The 23024-nt window shown below is 40.4% G+C and overlaps 3 protein-coding genes across 9 annotated transcripts in view; 2 read left to right on the top strand and 1 right to left on the bottom strand.

Annotated features, from left to right (window-relative positions):
• sptbn4b (spectrin, beta, non-erythrocytic 4b) overlaps positions 1–17286 on the bottom strand; it is a 39365-nt gene extending 22079 nt beyond the window's left edge. The window contains exons 1-20 of one of the 2 annotated variants that reach the window (XM_017032125.2): positions 16425–17286; positions 10907–11065; positions 10599–10750; positions 10137–10310; positions 7523–7614; positions 6965–7045; positions 6610–6725; positions 6313–6425; positions 6028–6215; positions 5545–5662; positions 5308–5466; positions 4752–5054; positions 4410–4560; positions 3666–3802; positions 3293–3442; positions 2634–3002; positions 2338–2552; positions 2111–2248; positions 719–959; positions 424–582 (exon numbers count right to left, since the gene is read on the bottom strand). In XM_017032125.2, the coding sequence (XP_016887614.1) occupies positions 424–582; positions 719–959; positions 2111–2248; positions 2338–2552; positions 2634–3002; positions 3293–3442; positions 3666–3802; positions 4410–4560; positions 4752–5054; positions 5308–5466; positions 5545–5662; positions 6028–6215; positions 6313–6425; positions 6610–6725; positions 6965–7045; positions 7523–7614; positions 10137–10310; positions 10599–10750; positions 10907–11051 (3201 nt within the window). In that variant the 5' untranslated portion in view covers positions 11052–11065; positions 16425–17286. The remainder of the gene's footprint in view (positions 1–423; positions 583–718; positions 960–2110; positions 2249–2337; positions 2553–2633; positions 3003–3292; positions 3443–3665; positions 3803–4409; positions 4561–4751; positions 5055–5307; positions 5467–5544; positions 5663–6027; positions 6216–6312; positions 6426–6609; positions 6726–6964; positions 7046–7522; positions 7615–10136; positions 10311–10598; positions 10751–10906; positions 11066–16424) is intronic. The other variant, XM_017032127.2, reaches the window with a different exon arrangement.
• Positions 17287–17813: 527 nt separating this feature from the next.
• Positions 17814–21088, top strand: blvrb (biliverdin reductase B). Its single transcript, XM_008308865.3, has 5 exons — positions 17814–17898; positions 19640–19801; positions 20133–20222; positions 20303–20434; positions 20676–21088. Exons 1-5 carry the CDS (start codon positions 17814–17816, stop codon positions 20828–20830), a joined length of 624 nt encoding a protein of 207 aa, XP_008307087.1. The 3' UTR covers positions 20831–21088.
• A 166-nt stretch (positions 21089–21254) lies between these two features.
• The window catches only part of sertad3 (SERTA domain containing 3), a 5515-nt gene continuing 3745 nt past the window's right edge, over positions 21255–23024 (top strand). For 2 of the 6 annotated variants that reach the window (XM_025055374.1, XM_025055373.1), the window contains exon 1: positions 22574–22888. The gene's annotated coding sequence lies outside the window, so the exon portion shown is untranslated. Of the gene's footprint in view, positions 22007–22573; positions 22889–23024 lie in introns of those variants that run through there. The other 4 variants (XM_008308863.3, XR_003049648.1, XM_008308862.3 and 1 more) reach the window with 4 other exon arrangements.

Below are 23024 nucleotides of genomic sequence, written 5' to 3'. Positions count from 1 at the left end.
CGCAGTAACATTAAGATGCCACTGGGGAAACAAGCAGTTGTAGTTTCACTTTTGGGACTAAAAAAAGAATGAGAACAATGAAAAATACGCCAATTTTAAGTTGGATAATTTTTGGTTTCCTTTGGGGTGTTTTTATCTAAATCAAGTGCATGCCCCCTCTCCCCCCGATAATTTAAATTTTTGGTTAATTTTGCAAGTGTTTTTTGTATTTATTTGTATTTGTAAGGATAAGGGTTGGGGTTACACAAAAATCTATTTAATGAAACCACTAAAATCTCTCCAGAGACAAATATTAACATATTCTGGTAATTTAGTTAATTATTTTTAATGCCCTTTTTTAAAAAAAATCATCCAAAATCAATCTTTTAACCACAACATTTTAAATCATCAGTCATGATTACACCTTTTCCTGTACCTGTTTACCTGTATGAAGCTCTGCAGTCTGCTGGCCACCATCAGTGAGTCTTCACAGCCCTGGAGAGTGCATTTAAGCTCCTCCCACTCCACGCTGATGCCGTCAAATGGCACGAGAATCTCCATGGCTTGACCCGAGTGAAAGGTGGCCAGATGCTCTGCCTCCTCCTGCATCAACCAACACAGACCACAAATCCTAGCCTGTTTAATTCGACACCATCATTTATTTTGCTGATTCTTGTTCAAATTACCAACAAAAATCTTTCTAATTAATAACAAAAAAAAAGTTTTAATGTTTTCCAACCTGCAGGTGCAGTAGTTTTGGCTCCAGGACAGACAGCGCCCCCTCCATGGTGGACAGGCGTCTCTGCAGAGCCATGACTCCGCCCAGATCACTGCCCACGTACTGAGTGGCATCAATGGCTTTTCTCTTGTCCTGGATCTGGGATTTGATTTCAGCACACTCCAGCAGGTAGTTCTGCAGCCGTAACATGGTGTTCAGCTGACCTTTTTTGTGCTCAACCAGCCCGACGATGCTGTTCCACCTGATGTGAAGAGAAGACGGGAGCGACGGGAGGAGGAAAAAAATGATTCTTTGATGTGACAGACAGTGAAGATGATTTTATTACTACTGATGAAATATTTTCAACTAAATCTCTTATTGAAGTCTTTTTGATGTGTTGTACAGACGTATGTTAAACCCACAGCCGTGTTGGCCTGATATGAACTCTACAGATTTATCTGATACCCTTGGTTCTGTTTGCAATGCGGTGGTCTCAGTCCATAACACAGTGTCATACAATATGTTCTTCTGAGTCTGCTCCTGAACACACATACGCACACACAGGTCCCTGTGACTGTAATGAAGTCAAAGTCACGCAGAAATCCTGTACAGTTCACACAGCTAACGAACACTCAAAACAGTACAGTTCACACAGCTAACGAACACTCTTATTTTTAAAACAAAATACTGTACTGTGAAACAAATAAACCTTACATTGTTATACTGTATATATTGTGTCCTGTCTATGAATTAAACAACTGTCATTTAATATGTCTCTTTAAATCTGCTAGTAGAATGTATTCAGTTTTATCCTGTGAAATAAAATGCATTTACAGTAGTAGTACTGCACTATTTCTTATTGAAGTCATTTATTTGACATATCTGAGGGCCCCGACAACGTGTTCGAGAACATGATGAAACCACTATATTTCTTTGCATTTGTTTATATTTTGGGACAAAAGCTCTGGACTTGTCTCGTCTTAAATGAGGTCACCAGCACAGATGGTCACCCTGAGAACAACTCCCTTTGCCAAGGTCATATGATTCACAGACAACCGGCTGCTGCGGACTGTCCTGCCAGACATGGTCGTCACAGGGAGTGTGACAGGGACTGATAAAGAGAGGCTGGGGATAGAGATCCAGGGAGGAGAGAATGTACTTCGACAGCAAATTAATTCAAGCTCCAATATACTACAGGATTTAGATCTAATTGTTGAATACTAATTCAACCCATTCTTGTGGTTTAGAAAACACTAGCTGTTCGACAGTTCGACATCTTCCAGTTTCAGTTTACCCACAGTTTACTTACTCAGTGTGAAACAATGGGGCTGTTTAGCTGAACACAATGCTGATTGATTCACGGGAATTGAAGAAAGACACACATGAAGACCTCATCCAACGGCAGGACAGTACCTGGAGTTAAGGTGGTCCTGACAACCTCTGACCTCTGCGGATGATGGATGACCTCCATCCAGCAGCTGCTGAACGATCTGGTTCACATCAAGGATCCTTCCCATCAGGCTGTTCATTTCCTGGTCCAAACTCTCAAACCTACGACCAAAAGTGAATGCAAACAAACAGTGAGAGTGTGTAACCCCTCAGCTGTGATGTTATAAAATCCTTCGTTCTTAATCACTCACCTGTGTGCCACCACCTCCACGTCCTCCAGCTTCTCTGGGATCTCCATCTTATCCAGCCACTGCTCCTTCTCGTCGATCCACACTTCGCATGCATTGACTTCGCTGAACATGCGGTAGACGGCGAGTGCATCGTGAAGCCACTGCTGTCTGAGCACTGCCACCTCGACCACCTCGGTGTACAGCTGCTCCACTTCCCCCATACGAACCTGAACCTCCTACATCAGGGTGGTGTATTTCACAGAGTTAAAGATACTTTTAAATAAACGTCACCAGATGATCCTTCTGTTTCCACCCACCTCCTGATCACGGTACTGCAGAGGCAGCGCCACCATGTGCTTCCGCAGCGCCATTACATGCACCCGATGCTTGTCGATGGCCTCACTGACCCCTCTGTGTTTCTTCAACAGCGACTGAGTGGAGTACTCGTCGTGTCCAAAGTCCTCGCTGGAGACCAGGCGGTAAGCATCCTGCAGCCAGGCCACAAGGTCGTCCGTCTCAGTGGAGAACTGGAAAAAGTTGAGCGCCTCCTGCAGATGGCCGAGGCGCTGCGCTGCCTGGTCCTCCAGCAGCTTCCACTCGCTTTTCACCTCCATGATGTGCTCCTGGATCCCTGCAGTGCCAAAGCTCTTCTCACTCAGGATCTGCTTTCCTCTCTTCATGGTGTTCTGTAGAAAAAGGACACGTGGAAAAATGGAACATGACACGGAAAAGGTGTCAGTAAACTACAAGCATACAGTTACATTTTACAATTGCATTTGAGTGATTTCGTGAAAATTACAAGTCATAACTGGTATAGACAAAAAAAACCTGTAAATAAAAAACCCCACTGTGGTACACGTGTTATTAATGCATGTGCTGAACATAAACAACGTACATAAAGTTCAGAACAGAATTTCCAGGTACTGCAATTCTTCCAAACGATGATACATTCACACACACACACACACACACACACCTGCAGCAGTGAACGGTGAGCCAGCAGTTCTCCAGCCAGAGTCTTGTGTTTTTGCAGTAACTTCAGCACACTGCTCAGGTCCTTCCCGTAACCCTGAGCTCCCAAGATGGAGCTCTTCTCTCTGATCCACACCTCGGATTCTTCCAGTTCCTGACAGGAGACACACACACACACACACACATATACATTACAACTGACATCACAATGCAATTCAAGCTACTGTCACCATGTGACAGTATAAAATCTCTTTGATTGAACATTACATTGCACTTATTTTAATATAACATTCACTGTAAATTTCTTTAAAATAAAAACACGACCATGAAGGATTAGAGTTTAATGACATTTTATCTGAATGTATTTGATGAATTACCTGAAAAAAGGCCCACAGCTGCCTGGACTCTTCCAGCTCAGCTCTTCTTTTCACTGCTAGATGTTTGAGCTCCTCCAGACAAGAGGAGACGTGATTGACGCGATTACAGATCACCTGTGGGTCACATGGTTGGTAACCTGGGGGGAAGTAAGGACGAATGAGCAAAAGAAAAAAGAAAAAGGGCCGTTACGGTAAAAAACACAGACAGACTGTACTGAGCAGTTCATGTTACTGATATTACATTTCACCGAGAACTCTGTTGGAAATGTGCACATGACTGCATTTCCCAGAGACATCCAAAAGAAATTCAAAAGTGTTCAATGAATTCTCGCTAACCTTTTTACTGTAAAATTAATTCAATCATTCTGATGCCTCAAAAATAACAGACCCTAACACTTGATTTCAATTTTAATTCTACCAGGTACACAAGTAACCAATAGAAAAGCTCATTTAATTATTAACATAATACATTGAAACTACATATTTTTTAATAATAAAAAATGTTTTAAACATTTTAATAATAAGGTTTTTCCTTAATTTGTATGTCTATATACAAATAATAATAATCAGAAGAATCAATTTATCATTTATATGTTATTTGGATTTTTAATTTATTAACATTATTTCAGGTCTGGATTTTCACAGTAACACTTTGTTACTTCTTCATCAGTCTTCTTCCACCTTATCAGATTAATGACTGATTAAATAATACGGGTTAGGACTGTAACACCGAGTGTCACCTACCCTCTATGGTGGTAAATTTAAGTGCAGAAGTGTTGAGTGTCTCCACCCTCTCAGCCTGCACAGTGATGTCTGCTTCTTGCAGGCTGTGTTTCTGCAGCAGGTCGTCCACCTCTAAAAGATGTTTCCCAAAGTCTTTGGACAGCAGCTGGACCTGAGAGGACACAGGGACACATCTTGGATTAACTCATTTCATTTCTGCTTCATGTCTAAATCTCTTTCTACTTTCAATACCAGAGAAATTTCACTCCTTCTCCATCTTCTTCTATCTTCACTTTTTTTTTTTTGCATCAGTACCTACCTACTCATATCTACTGTTTCTTCCAATCTCACGGGCTTCATTACCTGGGTGTCCTCCATCCAGTCAATCATGTAAACCATGTCCTGAAATGTCTTCTGCAGAGCCAGGTTTTTCTCCAGACGGGTCCTCCTTCCAGCCACCAGCTCCTTCAGCAGACCCCACTGACCCAGGATGTTCTCCCTTCTAGCCAGGATTCTTCGAATGTCGTAATATCCTTCCTTCTCCATCTCGGCTGAAAGTTCAACCACCACGCCAATCCGCTCTTCGTACGACGCGATGTCTGCCTCGATGGCCTCGTGTTTCTTCATGGCTGCCTCCACCGCAGGAAGGTCGTAGCCAAAATTGTCCTTCAGGTGCAGGCAAAGAAAAAACAGATGGAGAAATGATTATACATCTAATTATTCACCAGTTATTCTGACAAAGGGCTACAAGTAAAATATAAACACATGGTACATCACAACACATCACAGATATAAAACAGATATAAAACAGCAGAACAATAGAAGCCAAAATATTTTTTCAAAATTCAGATAAAAATGGATAAAGTCTTAAAAAAATAACAAATAAAGCACAAATGAATACCACTCCTCAAACCCGTACCTGTGAAACAAGTCTCTGATTTTCATTGAGCCAGGCTTGTCTCATGGTGGTTTTGTGGTCAAAGCGTTGAGCCAGCAGCTCCAGCTTCTCCTGACGAATCAGCTCTTTGCGCAGGGCCACGCCCCTCTCATGCTCCGCCTTTTCAAGCCTCTCCCAGGCCTGGACAGGAAATGACAAAACTTATATTTTGCATAATAAGAGTGTATTTGAGGTTCAGAGATTCGACTGCAGACTGACCTTATTGATGTCTGAAATCAGCTTCCCATCATGAGGCACGTAGGGTTTCTGGTTGTTGGCTCTGAGTTTGCTTTGGATGGTAAAGAGGAGGACCTCAAGATTCCCCTTCTCCTGAAATCTGAGCAGACATTCAACTTTTATTTAGGAGCGTTTCCTCCTCAGTTGGAACGATTTGATTAAGACACTTTCACACAGCGTTAAAGGACAGCGATTGATTTCCACACATATCGTCAAAACATCATTGGATCATCGTAGACTCATAGACATGTAAAGTTCAAACGTTTATGATGGTTTTTAATAAAGAGCTATTTACTCAATATAATTTTAAAGGTGGGAATTATTAATGTTATATCCTATCCAAACCCATTCTTGTACATGTATTTATGTCTTAGACCTTGGACTTCTACAGCTGCAGCAACAACAATTTCCCACTGGGAATTAATATGAATGCACATTTTCCTCATTCCTGATCTGAAATCCTACTTGATTGGCTTCTCTATAGTGCAGTAGGTGGTGAAGGCCTGCAGCTGCTGCTGAACTCCTGTCAGTGAGTTGGCAAACTTCTGGTTGCTAATGACAGCGATGGTCTTTTCAATCCAGTCCAGAAGGTCTGAGGCCAGGGCTTCGTAGCGGTTGATGATATTTTCTGCCTCAACACAGTTATCCAGCACCTGAAGGACAGGGAGATGAAGTCACAGTCACAATAAAGTCTGAGATTGTTGCTTTGCTTTGCTTTCAATAAGAATATGCTTCAAGTGTATTTGTTACTTTTCCAATCCTCTTGCCCTCCACAATAAGAGCCTTCATCTTGGAGAAGTAGTGGTAATAGGAGACCACATATGTGATGATCGACTTTTCATCTGGGTTCTCTGTGTTCACATCTGCAGCAGAGGACGGAACGTAAGGAGCTTAAATATTTCAAATGTCTAAATGAGCAACATTTGTTAGTTTCAGTCACAGCTCCTTCACTATGTGACTTATTGCACATTTCTGTCTGAGGAACTCCCCCGAAGTTCCACAGATTTATAGCTACTGCTACATCCAGAACCAGAGCGACCTGCTCACCCTCTGGGTCCAGGAGTTTGGTCAGGCCCAGCTTCTGCTCAGCGATGTTGAAGGCTTGCTGGAGGTTGTGAGTTGCATTGGACCGGGTCAGTTTGTGGAACTCGATGAGGTCAGGCCTGAAGGAAACAAGAAGATTATATAATTATTAAAGCATGTAATTATAATAATTATTATACCTGTGGCAAAAGCAGTTTTCAGACTGCCTACTGACCTGTGATCAGTTCACACAGGACAGATGTAAAAAACCACCATCTGAACAGGTTAGGTGTAAGACCTGCTGTTTATCCATCTGTTTCAAACTACTTTAAAAACCACCATATTTTATGAAGGCGGTCGTTACAACCCCCCCACTCACCTGTGTCTGTGTATCAGAGCGTTGAAGGCCAGGCCATCTCTCCAGCAGGTGGTGAAGTTCTGGATGTTGACCTCAGGGTACCTGGATCGTCAAGACAGTAAAGTTAGCAACACTGTAATTATAGTCCTAGCATAGCACCAGACTGGGCTGATGGTGTGTTGGGACCAAGAGACGGTAATGTTTGTTTTCTCATCTTAGAGGTAAATAACTGGACACAGGCCTCTACCGAGAGGTTTGTGTCCAGTTATTCGTGTTTTTTTGTTTTACTCAAATATATTTTGATTCTTTTTACTGAGAAAAAATACATGACTTCTCTTCTTCAGTGAAACTGCTGTGTACTTTAAATACTGTACAGCATTGTTTCCCAAAGTCTGCGTGGGTAGCAAGAGATTTTCTTTTGGGTCGTCTCACATCATGTTTCCCAGGAGTTTACATCTATTGACTTGGGTCGCGAAGGTTTGTGACCTTTAAAATATGGGTCCCCAGAAAAAAAGTTTGGGAAACACTGCTGTACAGTAGGAGGAGGCTGCTGTAATTCCACATAATTCCACAGCTCACCCTGCAGTCTTCATCTGACACCAGAGCAGCAGTGCATCTTTGGCAGAGCGAGTTTCTCTGTTGTCCTCCGTCTCTATTTTGATCACCTGGATCTGAAAAAAAAAAAAAGAAAGACACAAACTATAAAGAGAATGACCTGCATCACCCCCTAAAAAATACTTTTACATCAACATTTTATTTACAGTTTTAAATGTGTATGTACTTTCAGGTCCAACAACAGCAAACAGCAGGTGTCGCTGTAATTGTGACGTTCAGCTTCATGCCTGAACATATTCTGACGCCTTTCAAAATATTTATTATTATATATATATTATTATCTTCGAAGCCACTCCACCAATGCCTGCTGATGGACAGTGACAGCTGTCACTCAGGCACATCAGAATGACATGATCCAGGGTAATTGCCAACGTGACACCCACCACTCAGCTGCTGCGAATAATTTTATCCATAACATTGGACAGCAATGTGTACACCAACTACAGATCCACACTGAGGAATTAGAACAAGATGTTGTTTTTTTTCTGCAACAGAGACGTAATATCATAAACATAAACAATCGTCCAGACTGAAGGAGCCCACGGCCTTTAATGTAATGAATTTAAACTGAATGTATCTACTCGCCTCTTTTCAAAAACTATTTCTATATATTGTAACTATGGTAACCACTGAGCTTCAGTTTAAAACGTTAGTGAAATTAAACTATTTAATAATGTGTAAAAAATAATGGTGACGATGGTAACACACACACACACACACACACACACTGATCACTAACTGCTGTAACAATTTCCAGGAAGATTAAATGTGTCCGTTTGAATAAATGCTGTGACAGTTGATGCAATTATGTGAACGATGTCACGGCAGATCTGTTCAGTCATCTACACTCGTGCTTCTGTGAATGTGAATGTGAATGGAGGACGGTCAAAAAGACATGTCACATTTCCAAATATAATAACTATAATGCTTAGAAATTGTATGATTATAGATATAAGTTTTATCATTATTCTGTATCATTGTAAAGCGTTGAGCTGTGTTAGTTTTTTATTTACCACTGCAGTCATCTTATCACGTACGCTAAGAGGTCAAAACCAAGTCTCTCTTTCACCCCAGTTGACAGAAGACCAGGGGTAAATAAGGGTTGAGGTACGGGAAAGCCATTGAACAAAAGAAAAATGAAGGAAAGCACTTTAATTAAACACACCTCTTCAGGTCTGCTGACGCTAAAAATCAATGGACTGCTTCAAATAATTAACCCCAGACATACGCCTTTGGTGTAAGCTAATAAAGCTAATAAATAATTTGTTATACACTCAGTTATGCTCATCATGGACATTAGCTCTGGAAAGATTTGCTGTGCAGTCAGTTTAGAAACTGAAAGAATGTGAGCTCTGCGTAAAAACACTGTGAGTGAAAACTAATATGAAGTCATAAACATTTCTTATTCAAATAATTTAAAATACGTGACAGTATGAGGATGATTATGGCCATGATTTTACTGTTCATTGTCATCTTAAAGTCACTTTTGTAAATAAACCGACTGTAACATTTCCATTTGTTTAGACACAATCTGAAAGCTATTATATTGAATCCTAACCATCCACTCACACACAGACACACCTAAACGTCAGTTTCCTGCATTCCTCTGTTTTCTGAGCACATGCAAAATGTAAGAGGCCGTCGACTGTCTGCCGTGGGGAGCAGCGGCGGCAGCGGCAGCAGCAGCTGAGTAGCTCAGAGCTAATGGTGGCAGAGTTGGCAGGCCGCTAACGCTGCTGCAGCTCCAACTCTGCAGTTACAGCTGATTAGCTAGTCTGACAACACAACAATGTTCCGTCAGTAATGTTTCTCAGCAACACTGTGTATAAAATCAGGAGACAAGTGAGCCAAACACACTGCCTTCACTCGTCTCTCCTCCAGAAGGTCACTCAACATATTCTGAGGTAATTTTGCAAGCGGTGCTGTTAATGTGCTGAGCGGTGGTCGGCCAGCAGCAGTGGCAGGACAATGCCGAGTCCCACGAGACGGCCGCTGGCCAACTGTGCACTGTGAGTGTTACAGACATGTCCTGTTATTGCTAAACAAGCGTTTCTGTGCCGATACCACAGTGTAATGTAGCATTGAAGCGTATTAAAGAGGAGCCAGAGGCTGGTGATGTTCTAATATCACGGCCGTGATCTGGTACAAGTCATGATAAGGGCTGGAAACAGAGGACACCAGTGGGGGTGTGACTATGATCAATGTTTTAGGGGGGAAAAAATGGAACCCAAAAGAGAAACAGACAAGTGGAAAGATGGAAGGATATGGACAAAAGACAGACGGAGAGACAGAGACAGATAAAGGTTGTCTGTCTGGATGTCTGAGTTTGTCCTTGTAGGAAGCAGATGCTGTCTCTAAGCCGTCGGTGACTTCTAGCTGTTATCATGCAAACACTGCTGTCACTGTCTCATGCTGATGATGATGATGATGATGATGCACCTTTTAAAACCTTGGCCCAAACACTGGCATTTTGAATGAGGTGGATACAGTACTGACCAGAGACTCGGCGTTCTCAGTACTTGGTAGTCAGAAAATAAAACTCCAGAGGCTAAAATGTCCACAGATGTTTCTGTCTCACCTGAAAACGCAGGATGATGGTCCAGATGAGACCCAGGGTGAGTCGGTGATTTCCATCCACGATGTCATGGGAACCAACATTTTCCAGGTGAACTCTCTGCTCTTTAAGAAACTGCAGGGCTTTGTCCACATTTTCCAGACAGTGGATCCGCATTCGACCGCGAGTCGGCCTTGGCTGGAGTGTGACAGAGAGAAAAAAAAACTTTTATCCAGGAGATTTTATGAAATATTGTGTTCTAGTTGACAAAATATAAAGTGCTTGCATATAGAACAAATGTCAATGTAAATTAAATCAGGACAGTGATGAATAAATTGAAAATCATAGACTGTAAAAATGAAGGAACTTCTGAAAACAAATAAACATATATGTAATTCTACCAAAAAAAAGAGTTGCTTTTCAATATATTTAAAGTGTATCCCAGTACTTTGACAAGTGTGTGTGTTTGTGTGTGTGTTTTCTCACCAGCAGCTCCCCACTGAGGACCTCCAGCAGTCTGGTGAGCATGTATCCATCTCTGAGGTCGTTGTAGAGGTCAGATATGCGACAGGACACTCTGGACAGGTGAGAGTTGACCCACTTGGTAAAAGTCTTCTTCTGAACTGCATCTCTTTCATCTGTCAACAGCAGAGACACAGAGAAAACACAATGCAGGTAACATTATTAAATGTGATTCCTTTAACAGAATCAGTCGCCTCAGTCATTGAATTAAGCTCTGTTTACTGCCACTAACTGCGTTTAATATATGTGTAGTTCTGTGTGTGACCTCTGACCTGCCAGGGCCTTGATGCGGGAGCACTCAAACAGCTTAGAGCTGGTACATTCCTTCTCCCAGAACCCGGAGCCGATTGGTCGGTTGTTGTTGTTGAGCTGGCGTTGAGCTTCCGCGTTGTCCAGATCTGGGGAGGCATTAGCCATGGCGCCCCAACGCCCTGGAAGACGCACGCATAAAATGTTTAGTAACACAAACACAGAGAGACGTAGAAAAGTTGTATATAAAAAAAAGCCAGATTATATGTACAGTCAAACACTGGCCTCTGTTCTGATTCCTCTGTTTATAAAAATGACTAAAGTGGGACTAACCCTGGTTTACACTTTGGCCAAAAGACCAAGGACTAGGAGAAAATCTAAATTGTTTTTCAAAATTACTGCTTCTTAAATAAAAGAACATTATGTCCATTTTTCTGTTTGTTGCCTTATATTCCGTTTCTGCACTGCATTTCAATGTTTTCTCTGTGGAGCACTGAAGCACAATCAGTTTCCTCCGGGACTAATAAAGTGTTCTGACTCTGACGGCAGTAATGACACCAGGGACACATATGGTGTCCCAGGAGACCTTTGTAATAATTTAAAAAAGAGCAAAAATACAAACATGTAAATATATATATATGTATATATATATATATATAAACAATGTATTGTGTGACTAACAATCACAAAGTGAGAGATTAGATCAGAAAAAAAAACCCTGCTGCAACTTCCTTTTAATCTGATTTTAAGTCTTTCTGTTTCTTCTGACTCTTAAAAGATCAGTCGTGCAAATTTAATGATTAAAATTTATTTGGATTCTCTTAAAGCAATGAAACACTGGGCTGATCACTTCTGTCAGCATCACTGGAGCAGCTGTCCTTGAAATGCCTTGTAAGATAACACAGAATGAAAAATGTCCTTCCTGCCTTCCCTCTCCACCCCCCTCAGCCCTCTCCCTTTCTGCATTTCTCCCTTTCTCTCTCTCTCTCTCTCTTCCTTTCTCGTCCACATACATACAGTACACAAAAGCACACAAAATTGCTAGATACATTTCTATCAAAGACGTGAGGTCAGTGGAAGTGAAAAATCACCAGCGACAATGTAATGTCAGTTTAGAGGAGCGTCACAGAACCATCCGGTGTGCTTACGTTATGTTTTGTTTAATTCAAACTGGATCAGAGGAGGATCAAAGTTTGGGGCCGACTAAATTATTTTGAAAACATGAAATGTGATTGACTGTGACTGAGCTGCTGCTGAAGGGCTTCGTATCTGCATCTGCTACATTCTCTCTGCTGTACATCTCTTTGTTCACTAGCATCTTCATCCCTTCCTCCTTCCTCATCACACACAACACACTTGAGACTAAAAACAAAAACTCAAAACACTGCTTGAAAGAAATGTAGCTGCTCCGGATAAAAGTCAGCGTGTCCTTTGATACAGAGACAGGAGGGATAGCTGTTCACTCAGAGCTGTTATCCCTGGAGAGAATAAGAGTGAGACATGACAGTGCTCTCTGTGTGATGATCAGCCTGATGAAGGACTGCACTACAACCAGACATGGGCCAAAACTCAGGGAAACACACATTTTAGTGAACTCAAGAACTCATTAGCTAAAATTGAATCGGTACGTGAATGTGTGAATGAATCACTTAAAATAAAATGTATTTGGTTTTCAAGGCAAATATAAATAATCACTTATGAGCGATTAGAAATATATTTTTAAAATGCCCAAAGCTGCAGAACCAGAAGGCAGACGGAAAAGCAAATTGTTCTCAAACACACAAAAACTGCTGGTTTTAGCACAAACCTGAATTATTAAAATAAAAAAAACCATCAGATTTCAGGAGTGGAGTTAAGATCATGTCTGCGTTGTATGTGTCTTCTGCTTTGCTCAGCCACAAGCCTCGCCTCACATCCCACAGCTGGTGTCTTTCACTCGCAGCTCAGATACTGATTGTGTGTTTGTGTGAATCGCTTTTGTCATATTAAGAGGGCTCAGCTGTTGAGCTATTTTCCTGCCCCAGGCTGGAGAGGCTATACCACAAGTTTATATAAAAAACACACACATGCCTGCACACGTGTATTTATAACCACTGGACCCAGAATGGTTTATATGTTGTGGTTAATTTCTCGTACAGAAAACTGAATGTTTTGTTTTATTGATGTTGAAAAGTGAAGATTAATAATAAAGAACGTTGTTGTAGCAGCACGCTAAACTGAAAGAACAGATATAACTCTACCCAGGTTTGACCATGAATTATTGAAAAGCTCAGACACGGTTCCTCCTCTGTTGGTCAGACAGTTGAATGTGTATTGTTGTGTACTGTTGACAAGGTGTTATAACGCAAGTATCAGCCACAGTTTGAGCCTAAATGACCAAATTATGTAAATGTAAAAAATTAAATAAAAATATTTTTATTAAACAAAATAATTATGTATGAAAAGATCTTATGGGAGAATCAGTTTAGTGGAAATGTTCGTCTAACTATAAAATTAAAATCTTTTCATGTTGCATTAATTTGTATTCTCATTTATATACATATATAGAATTATATTCCAACTTTTATGTCCAATATCAAGTAATATTGATTCACAGACATTTAGATACTGCCTTCTAAAATTAAATGCAAGATAAATTTAATAGAAATTAATAAATTAATGAATTAATTCAGTTGATCAGCATTAATTATCATTTAAAACTGCACCAAGATCCATTAAACAAACAAGACATAGAAAGAGCACTGATGTTAAACTGAACTATACTTTACTTTGACGTAAAAAATAATTAATGACAGTTCAAGCTGTATTATTATTATTATTATTATTATTATTATTATTATTACATTATATCATATTTATATCTATTTTAAGATCCTCTGTGAATTTTCAGTATCTTTAAAAAAAGACTTATTTTAAAATGTTGCTTTAAATGACTTTTAAACCTGGTTCTGAGGTTTGTCCTGCGTTGGCCTCAGTGGTAGCCCAGGTATAAACATGTGTCCAAACTAACAGATCAAACAGATAAACAACAGACGCAGCTTCTCTCTCATCTCTACGTGAAACTGGAAAGAGGATTCACTGCTCTGTGTGTGGGGAGGCACTGCTGAACACTGATAACACTAATTGGAAAATAATTGCCCAAAATGCATGGTAATGTAATGTATTCATATCAGACTTATTCAAGGCCTGATCCAAAAGGATCTCACTGTGCGAAGATATGTGAAACCTGGGACGCTGACAGATGTCTCTCTCTGACTGACACCAAATGTTTCTTGGTGCCACACCGTGCTACACTACAGCCTACACCCTATGTACTGTAGTCTCCAACAGTCACTTCACCACTGACAACATCTGTAAGCTAGAGCAACGCCCAATTCTGACTTGGCAAGACCTAATGTCCGAGCCACAACGCTCACTTTGTGCATAGAAAAAAAAAACAGCAGGAAAACAACAGGAAACAAATCAAGTGCAGTGGATGTTCCACCAGCCTTACAGCCAGATCACAGGTATAAGAAGCTCAAAGTAGTCTCTGAAAAATGGAAGCAATTCTGAAATATATTTGGTGAAAAGGGAATCATGCCTCTGGTTGTTTTCCCTGGTCAGTGCCTTCAAACTCATATGAAAACCAAGTTCATCTGCTCGAAGCCTAACAGCTGACTGGGAGAGAGGGCTCTTCGCTGGTGTGGTTTCAGATTTATCATAGACGGTGGGTAACAGTCTCTGTCAGCAGAACTGAGCTTGTAGTCACCTTTTCCACTGCAGCTGAAATTCAACCAAATTAGGACTTCAGGGACATTGATACTTCTATGACTGAAATAAAAGCCTGTGCTGCCGTCGGTGTCCTCTTACCAAATCCTTAAATTCAGTTCAAACCTTAAAAGCACAAACTCGCCTAGACTTCAATGACTGGCCTTACATGAGAGAAACAACTGCCAATTTAACATATTAGAAAATCAACACTGAAAAGCCGTCACCAAAATAACTGTTCAGTATTGTTGGATATCACTGTAATGGTTGTAAAATACTATCACGTGTAAATGCTTTATAAAGACATTAAAAATTCATGTGCAGCCTATACATACAGTGTGTGGGAGTTTAGTTTAACTTGTTCACTCCTTTTTATTGCCACAGGGCGCTGGAGCCAATCACAGCAGCCCTGGTACAAGGGTGTGTTTCACAGTTCACCACTCCATCCTTCAACAACAATTCACACTGTGACTGTCTGATGAACATAATGCTCTAATATACATATATATGGACAAGCGAACATGTGGACAACTCAAAACAGAAGGATTGGAACACACACATATACATACATACGTAAATATATATGTATATATATATACACACACATATGCTTCCTATTACTTGGGACATAACTTATGAAAGCTCACACTTTCTGCTCCAACCCTCACCATTTCTCTAAGCTTTGGTCAAACTCAAAGTGATCCCTGCCTTTCTGAGTTGGAGCTCCCTACAGTCAGTATGTCAATAACACAGGTTACCATAACTGTGTCTATGCTGCAACCACGTTTTAAAACACACCACTAGATCATTTATACAGCCACCAGGAAACCAGCCCTGGCACAGAAATGATAAAAAAAAAGGTGCTTATAGCACTTCATGGATTACTGTATAACGTATATAAAGACTTCAGACTTCCGTTGTCTGCTTTAATTGCCTGGGCAGGTTGTTCATCTGTAACCTCTAGTCTAGAGCCTTTTTTAAATTAGTTTAAAATTCTCAAAAATTCCAGTTTTATTGGTCGGGGAAAACTGCCAGTAAGGTATAACTGAAAAGATTACCTGCTGTAGCATCCCTTACAGATGGAAGTAAGTTGGAGCTCCCCCTTGTGGCGCTTGAAAACAAATTATTAGGACTATATGTGGTGGAGTAAAACAGTATCTTGTAAGGGCTAAACGTTCCAAAATCACAAATCAATCCACCGTGGAGTTCTGAAACCGTAAAATAACCGTGGACGTTTGTTAACCGCGGTTCGTGATTTCGTTGTGTGCTGCTCCTCTTTGAGGTCAAACAGTGGGACCGTGGATACATTACAACTTCCTGCAGGACTGCAGCAACTTTAGCAACGCTGTGTTAATGTATCTATAGTGAACAGTGAAAATATGATTTTTTTTTTCCCGAGGACGGAATGAGGCCATCGCCTCTGTAATTTAAAGTTGTCTTTTAAAGAAGAAGACAACACAAAGCTGCTGAACTGACTGCAATGTGCAAAATCACAGCCCGCATGCACCAGGCCGCTGCTCTGCAGCTTCATCCACCTTTTCCCTTCAAATTAGACAAAAAGGGCTGCATCATCATTTTACTCAACAGCGTGTGTCTGGACAACACATGTAGATACAAAACACACATGATGAAGCAGCGCATCCATGCACGGGATCACTGCGGTACCCTGCACCCAAATGCAGGCCGGCCGTCCCTGCATAAAAACCGTGCACTCCGCTTTCACACAGCGAAAGGAAAAATAAAACTACAATACACGCAGAGGGGGGGCATTCTGTCATCAATCTACTGATTTACCTCAGGGTTCAGTGTCAGCTTCTTTCGCCTGGCTTTGCCCTCCTCAGATACCAAAGACGTCGTTGGGCAGGATCGATGAAGAGAGTGGTTTGTCAATGGACAAGGGACGGTCCGCTTTTATTCCACAAGGTTTTCCCCTCGGTCAGTCCTTTTTTTAGGAGAAAGCTGATTGTTTGGGCATCAAGGCGGCGAGGACGCACCGTGGAATTGTGAGGTCCTGACGCCCAAGAGAGGAGCGCTGCGTCCCTGCAGCTGTGACCGCCGGCCGGAGTGATGCTGCGGCTGCTGTGGTTGTGAGCCGGCGGAAGGTGGTGATGATTCTCCACAGAGGTCTCCGTTTCCACCTGACTCTGCCTCTTCTCCCCTCCCCTTCCTTCGCTTTCTTTGCCTCCTCCTCCTCCTTCTTTCGGATGGTGATGCTGGCGAGAAATATCAGCATCAGTGCAGAGACAGAGAGGGTGGAGGGTGTGAGGGAAGAGGGGGACGGAGTTTATTTTAGCCACGAGGGGCAACATTGTTAATCGTCAATGTACGGCATCTAATGGTAAGGAAAAGGAAAGGAAGAAAAAAAGTCAAAATACTTTTATACAAAGAAGTGACATTGGAATTACTGTACTGGCTTCAATTCGGAAATTTGACTGATTTTGCAAACTATTTTTGAACAGTAAATAAACAAACAATACAAACAGTAATTCAGAAGTAGAATCGCCTGTGTTGTCATTGCATGTAAATACGATTCCTCTTGATTTTTTCGGCTCATGTTTCCATTATGAAGTCATTATACTTTTAGATTTTAGGTTTGCTTTTCATTTTGTAACCAAGACAGCCATAATAATATCAATATGGTTTAAGAGAGGTCTGAGAGACTTGTAGTGAGATGGAGGAAAATGGTGCTTCCAATTAAGGCAACTAAGATACATTCTGAAAGGAACTTAATTTCAGTTCTTCAACAAGGCAAAGAAGCCAGCTGTGTCAAGGTGCAAAAGACATCCTTCAGAATTCTACTACGAGGGAGTTCTCGGGGATCACGTAGACAAATTAAATTTTTTTCTTCAAAAATTGGTTTTATGATTTAACTTGTCTGCGTACTTCTTGGCGTACCCTGGTATTTCCAAGAGGAATACTGATGAGAGGCATTAACCTGCACTGTGACTTTAAATATCTCAGCAGCAGCAAAGGGGAGGGGGAGACATGAGGGAAAACCGCACTGCTCTTCCTGGCCGTTAAGTAAGAAGGGGGCGTATCTCCTGTGTATCTCCTCCTAAAAGAAGAGATGTCGAGAATGTTTGTTTATTGTTGAGTGACAACTACCTTCTGCTTTAGTGTACAGCTGTACCTAAGCGTGTTCTGCTCTCGCTGCCGTGTTGAGGTTCGCGCTCATTCTCAGCCATGTCGGAGTTCATCAAAAATGTCGCGATATTTGGAGTCACAGGAATGACCGGGCTAGCGACTCTGCCACTGGCCGTGGCTGCAGGTTAGTTAAGAGCAGAGGTCAGTTCGATACGTGTGTAGGTTCAAAGTACGCACGCTGAGAAAGTACATACGATGCTCTGTAAATATCCAGTGTTGGTCATGCAGTAGGCAACAGGAACAGGAACAGTGGCATAACAACACGTGACAAAAGCTGTGTGAACCGCCACTGTAACGACCTTTAAGGACTGGAGGATCCAAAAGAAAACAATGAAAATAAAATTGATCAGAAATAAACGTTATCAGATTTTGCCCTAATTTAATCGAAGTGCAAAGAGGAAGATATGAAAACTCCATTCATTGAATAATCTATAATTTCAGACGGGTTTTATCAAGGATTTTTAATAGAGGCAAATTAAAGAACAGCAATCGTACACTCAGGAATAACATTTGAATTTATTGTGCAGATTATACGTTCTCTGCCTTCTGAATATTGTCACAATAAGATATTTTGTTTTACAATTTACCTCATAACTGTCCTGTTTTTGTTTATAAGTAGTACTGTTTTACAGTGTATCACAGCATGTGTCTAAAATCGCCAAATGATGGTTGGTTAATATTATATTAAGTCTGTAAATTATCAGAAGTAAAACAAGCTTTTAGGTTTTCTATTACTGTGGATGTATACACACTAAAGACCATAGAACTACGTGTTGTTTTGAAGTTCAACAGTGAGAAACTGGAGTTATACAACACTAAAAGGAACAATAGTGCATGTGCAGTGCCTGTTTTTAAATGTGTTATTAAATCAAACGTGAAGATATTAAGAAAACCACACCTTTATTGACATACTTAAATTAACACTAAAATGTGAATTTAAACCTGCTTTAACTGAGCTTATTATTTCAGGTGCAAATTCTCAGTGCCACTTAAAACAAGACTTAAAATCCTCCAAACACACACACACACACACACACAGAAAATTGTGACCAGCCATGTCACGTTATGAGAATAATTTAATTTAACTTTACTTTAATTTCCTCCACTCCAGTCCAGTGCAAGACAAAACCAAAAAATGCGGAGTCATGTGAGACGTTAGTGATTAGCATTGTGCTGACTCACAACTGAGTGCTGATAGTAGAAGATGTCACTATCTGGCCTGTTCAGAAAGGGTGGGAACACCTAGATGTAGTGGGTGAAGTGTAGAAATGTTGGACTGAAATCATGTCCTGTTGAACCACATATGTCCCATTTATACAACACGCAGTAAATCGACTACAATGTTACCAATCAGGTGAAAGTGACAGACCCACTAAATCAGTGTATCACCAGCACTGTGGCCTACTCCCCTGGTGGACGACAGAAAATAAACGACAAAGATGATAACTTCCACTAGTTAAAGAAACTCCACTGGACATTTTTAGTTAAACATGAATGATCCATCGAGTGCATATTTAACAAAGCACAGTGAGTTACGGCACCATGTGTTATTGACAGCTAGTGCAATGGTGTAGAAGTGGGGTTGCAAGTGATGTCAGTGAACATTAGGTTTCAAAGGCTAAAAAGAGAAAACCATCTCATAAAAGCATTTTGTTTTTCAATTTCCAGCATACTCAATTTATAAACTTTTAGTTGTATTTGGGTTGCCCTTTACCTGACAAGTCAGTGTTACTTACAGTAATAGACAAGACCTGACACGTTTTCAAAGTCAAGTTTGGATGTTTTGTTGCCATTTGGCCCCGTTCCCCTGCTATCTGATACAGTTTACTTTTGATTACTGACCCGTTAATCGTGTTCCACTTCAGGATACAATGTGACCGTGCTGGTGCGGGACCCTGCCAAGCTGCCTGCTGACCACAAGGCTTCCAAGGTGGTGGTAGGAAATGTACTAAATAAAGATGATGTGATGAAGACCATGGAAGGGCAGGACGCAGTCATCATCATACTTGGGACAGGCAAAGACATCAGTAAGGCCACAGATAACAAAAACATAACATCTCTAGTTTATTACCATAAACATTGAATTTTAATTTACTTACATGATCCTATTTACAAAACACACATTTTCTGTTCTGAATTTGTCATAATAAAGATGCAGCGTTATTGAGTCCTCATCTTGTCTGCATATTTAGACCAAAAATACAGTACATGATTTGTCATTTTTGTACACTGTATAAGTTTATATGTCAATGACTCAATATTATAAGTATGCAAAAAATAGAAATTACCACTAGGTCAGGACTTAGAAACTTGTCAACACCGAATGAATAAAGAGTGGAAATATTGTGCTGTTCTCAGGCCCGACCACCATGATGTCTGATGGCACCAGGAACATTGTGGAGGCCATGAAGGCTCGTGGGATCACCAAAGTAGTTGCCTGCATGTCAGGTAGGAGTCTCTGTGTAAACAGGATTGCATGAGCCTTTACTTGTTACTCACCTTGTTGTCCTTCATTTTCTCACTCATAGCCTTCTTGCTGTGGGATCGTGCCCAAGTCCCTCCCCGTCTTCTTCCTCTGACCGAGGACCATGACAGGATGCACATGGTGCTCAAAACATCTGGACTAGACTACGTGGCGGTCATGCCGCCTCACATTGATGGTTAATATTTTGCATTTTATTTTCTAACAAAAGAAAAAGCAAGATCTTTTGAAAAAAAAAAAGAGACACCGGAGTCATGCATATTTTTCACAGCACTTTGATTCTACCACACTTGCCTTGTGTTGCAGTATGTAAACCAGGACAAGCACTATTCTAACTGAAATTGGCTGTGTGTTAACATACAGAGACTCATCTTGTCATCTTTGAGGTTTACCATTATCTTCCATTTTGCCATTTCCAGATGAACTTCCTCTGACAGAGCGTTACCAGGTGTCTGACTCCATGGTGCGAGGCAGAGCCATCTCTAAACATGACTTGGGACATTTCTTTGTCAAGTGTCTCTCCACCTCAGAGTGGGACGGCAAGTCTGTGGGAGTATGGGGGGAGTACAAGTAGTTTAGTACAATGAGTTTCTTACTTATAACCTGTTTTTTGACAAATATTAAATTACTTTCATGTTTCCATTCCAATTTAAACCTGAGATAATTGAAAAAAATGCATTACCTTTGCTTGTTTGAGTCATTTTCTATCATCAGGTCTCATCATATTCGAAAGGTTTGTTCCCTATGGTGAAGAGCCAGTCACGTGATACATACTCTGTACACAGCAGCCTTTTTTGAAGCTGAAAACAAAAATAAATGAATAAATAATAAATTCCAAATGTGTCTAGTGAAATTGTCAAGTGACATGTGAGAGAGCACTATGAGACTATTATACTACTGTGATGTTGCTGTGTTATCTGATATCGTTTCTGGAGAGTTTTTAAAGACACGTGACACTTGTAATTCCGAATAAGGCACTGATCATGTCAAACTATAACAATAGGGTATGAACAGGAGAATGAAAAGATCCAAAATTACCCCCATTTGAATGTTAACTTACATTTTCTGTTAGTGATAATTTGCAGTTTTGTTTCTCCGTATATAAGAAACAAGTAACTCAGGTGGCAATTGTGTAGATACCATTGTTGTTAACAGTTTTTTTTACAGCCATCATCTTAAGTATATAGTATGATAAACACTTTTAACCTGCTGAGTCAACACACACAGACAGACACAGACACGCAGCTCATGTGAACAGATGCTCAGTCAGATGAGTGGCACGTGAAAAGTTCTCCCTCCCAGGAAAAATGTCAAGGACCAAACAAGAGCAACACCATACCGGAATCACCCAACAACTGCCGTTATAAAATAAAAGTTGGACGTTAAAAAAAACCCAGCTACTTTTTGTATGGCTTTCCTGAAAAGTATTGGCTTCCTGTGCTTTGTCACATTTTTTTTAACACGATGTTAAAATCGAATGGATTTACGTTTAGTGTTGCTTAACGCTTGTGCAGTATACTTAGTGTCTATGCATGTTTTTATTTTGACAGTTAAATTAGAGGAAGTAGTGTCTAAAACTTGACACGATTTGTTTTTCTCTACGAGGAGGAGCCTGTGATTTCTTTTTTTCATTTGTTAACTTCTGAGCGTTGGAATTCGTACAGAACTGGAGTCATTGTAATATGTTGGCGGCTTAAAGAGGAAAGTTACGTTTATAATTCGATCTCGACGTGACGACAGCAGTTTTCAGGTAAATAATTATCTTGTATAATAAGGCTGTTGTGATTTTTTGCATGCACGAGAGTTAAATCGTAGACGTGGACACGTGTGGGTTTTAAACTATTTTGTTTTGTGTTTTGATTTTAAAATCACTAATTGTAATATGGAGCCTAGATTTGACCACATCCTGGACGAATTTTATTAATCACTTATGTTACCGTCTAGGTCCTTTTTTTACGTAATTTTACTTTTATTTATACTTCAAATAACCTTGTTACTGACAACATTGTAAACCCCATGACAGTGATTTGTTTTGTGTTGTTGTTGTTTTGTTTTGTTTTTACAGCGTGTTAATAAATGTGGGGAAACGGATGCCTTTTCTTTTCTATGGTCGTTGATGTAATCATTTAGGAATTCACTGTTATGCTAATGACACAACAATAGTCACACCACTTTCTGTTTAGGAAATTAACTATCCTCTCTTTATGTTGTTTAAAAACGTAATATTAGTAATGTAATTATAGTAGCATAATGCTTATCTAAGCTTAGTTTGTTGAATTTCTACTTCGGAATGTTATATAATGCTTATCTAAGCTTAGTTTGTTGTGGGAATTTCTACTTCGGAATGTTACGCATATAAACTCAGCTTCCCAGAATGCATTGCGATTTCAGCCCCCAACGGTAAAGTTTCTGCGTGTAACTCAAATCACAGGCGGGAGAAGAAGAAGGCAGTCGGGCGGTTAGGTGGACTCGATGCGTGTTTAAAACCAAATTTAAACCAAAGAAATTCAATTTGGACTAAAATCCAAACGATTTGTGTGCAAGAATTTTAATATATATTCTGGAACTCAGAGGAACCCTGAAACATCCAAAACAGCGGCGACTTGGAGGGAGACGGGAAGTGATTCAACAGGTTCGTTCTTTTAAACATATTACATTTCGAAACAATTTAAAGTATATTATTTCGGTTCCTTGTCAGAAAAACATGTGTGACCATAATATTAGGAAACTTAAAATAGCAATATGTTGTTTATTTAGGTTTTAACCCA

The sequence above is a fragment of the Cynoglossus semilaevis genome, chromosome 4 (genome assembly GCF_000523025.1).
Source record: "Cynoglossus semilaevis isolate Cse_v1.0 chromosome 4, Cse_v1.0, whole genome shotgun sequence".
NCBI lineage: Eukaryota > Metazoa > Chordata > Actinopteri > Pleuronectiformes > Cynoglossidae > Cynoglossus > Cynoglossus semilaevis.
Note: the sequence above shows the minus strand (reverse complement) of the source record. Positions and strands in the feature narration are given on the sequence as shown.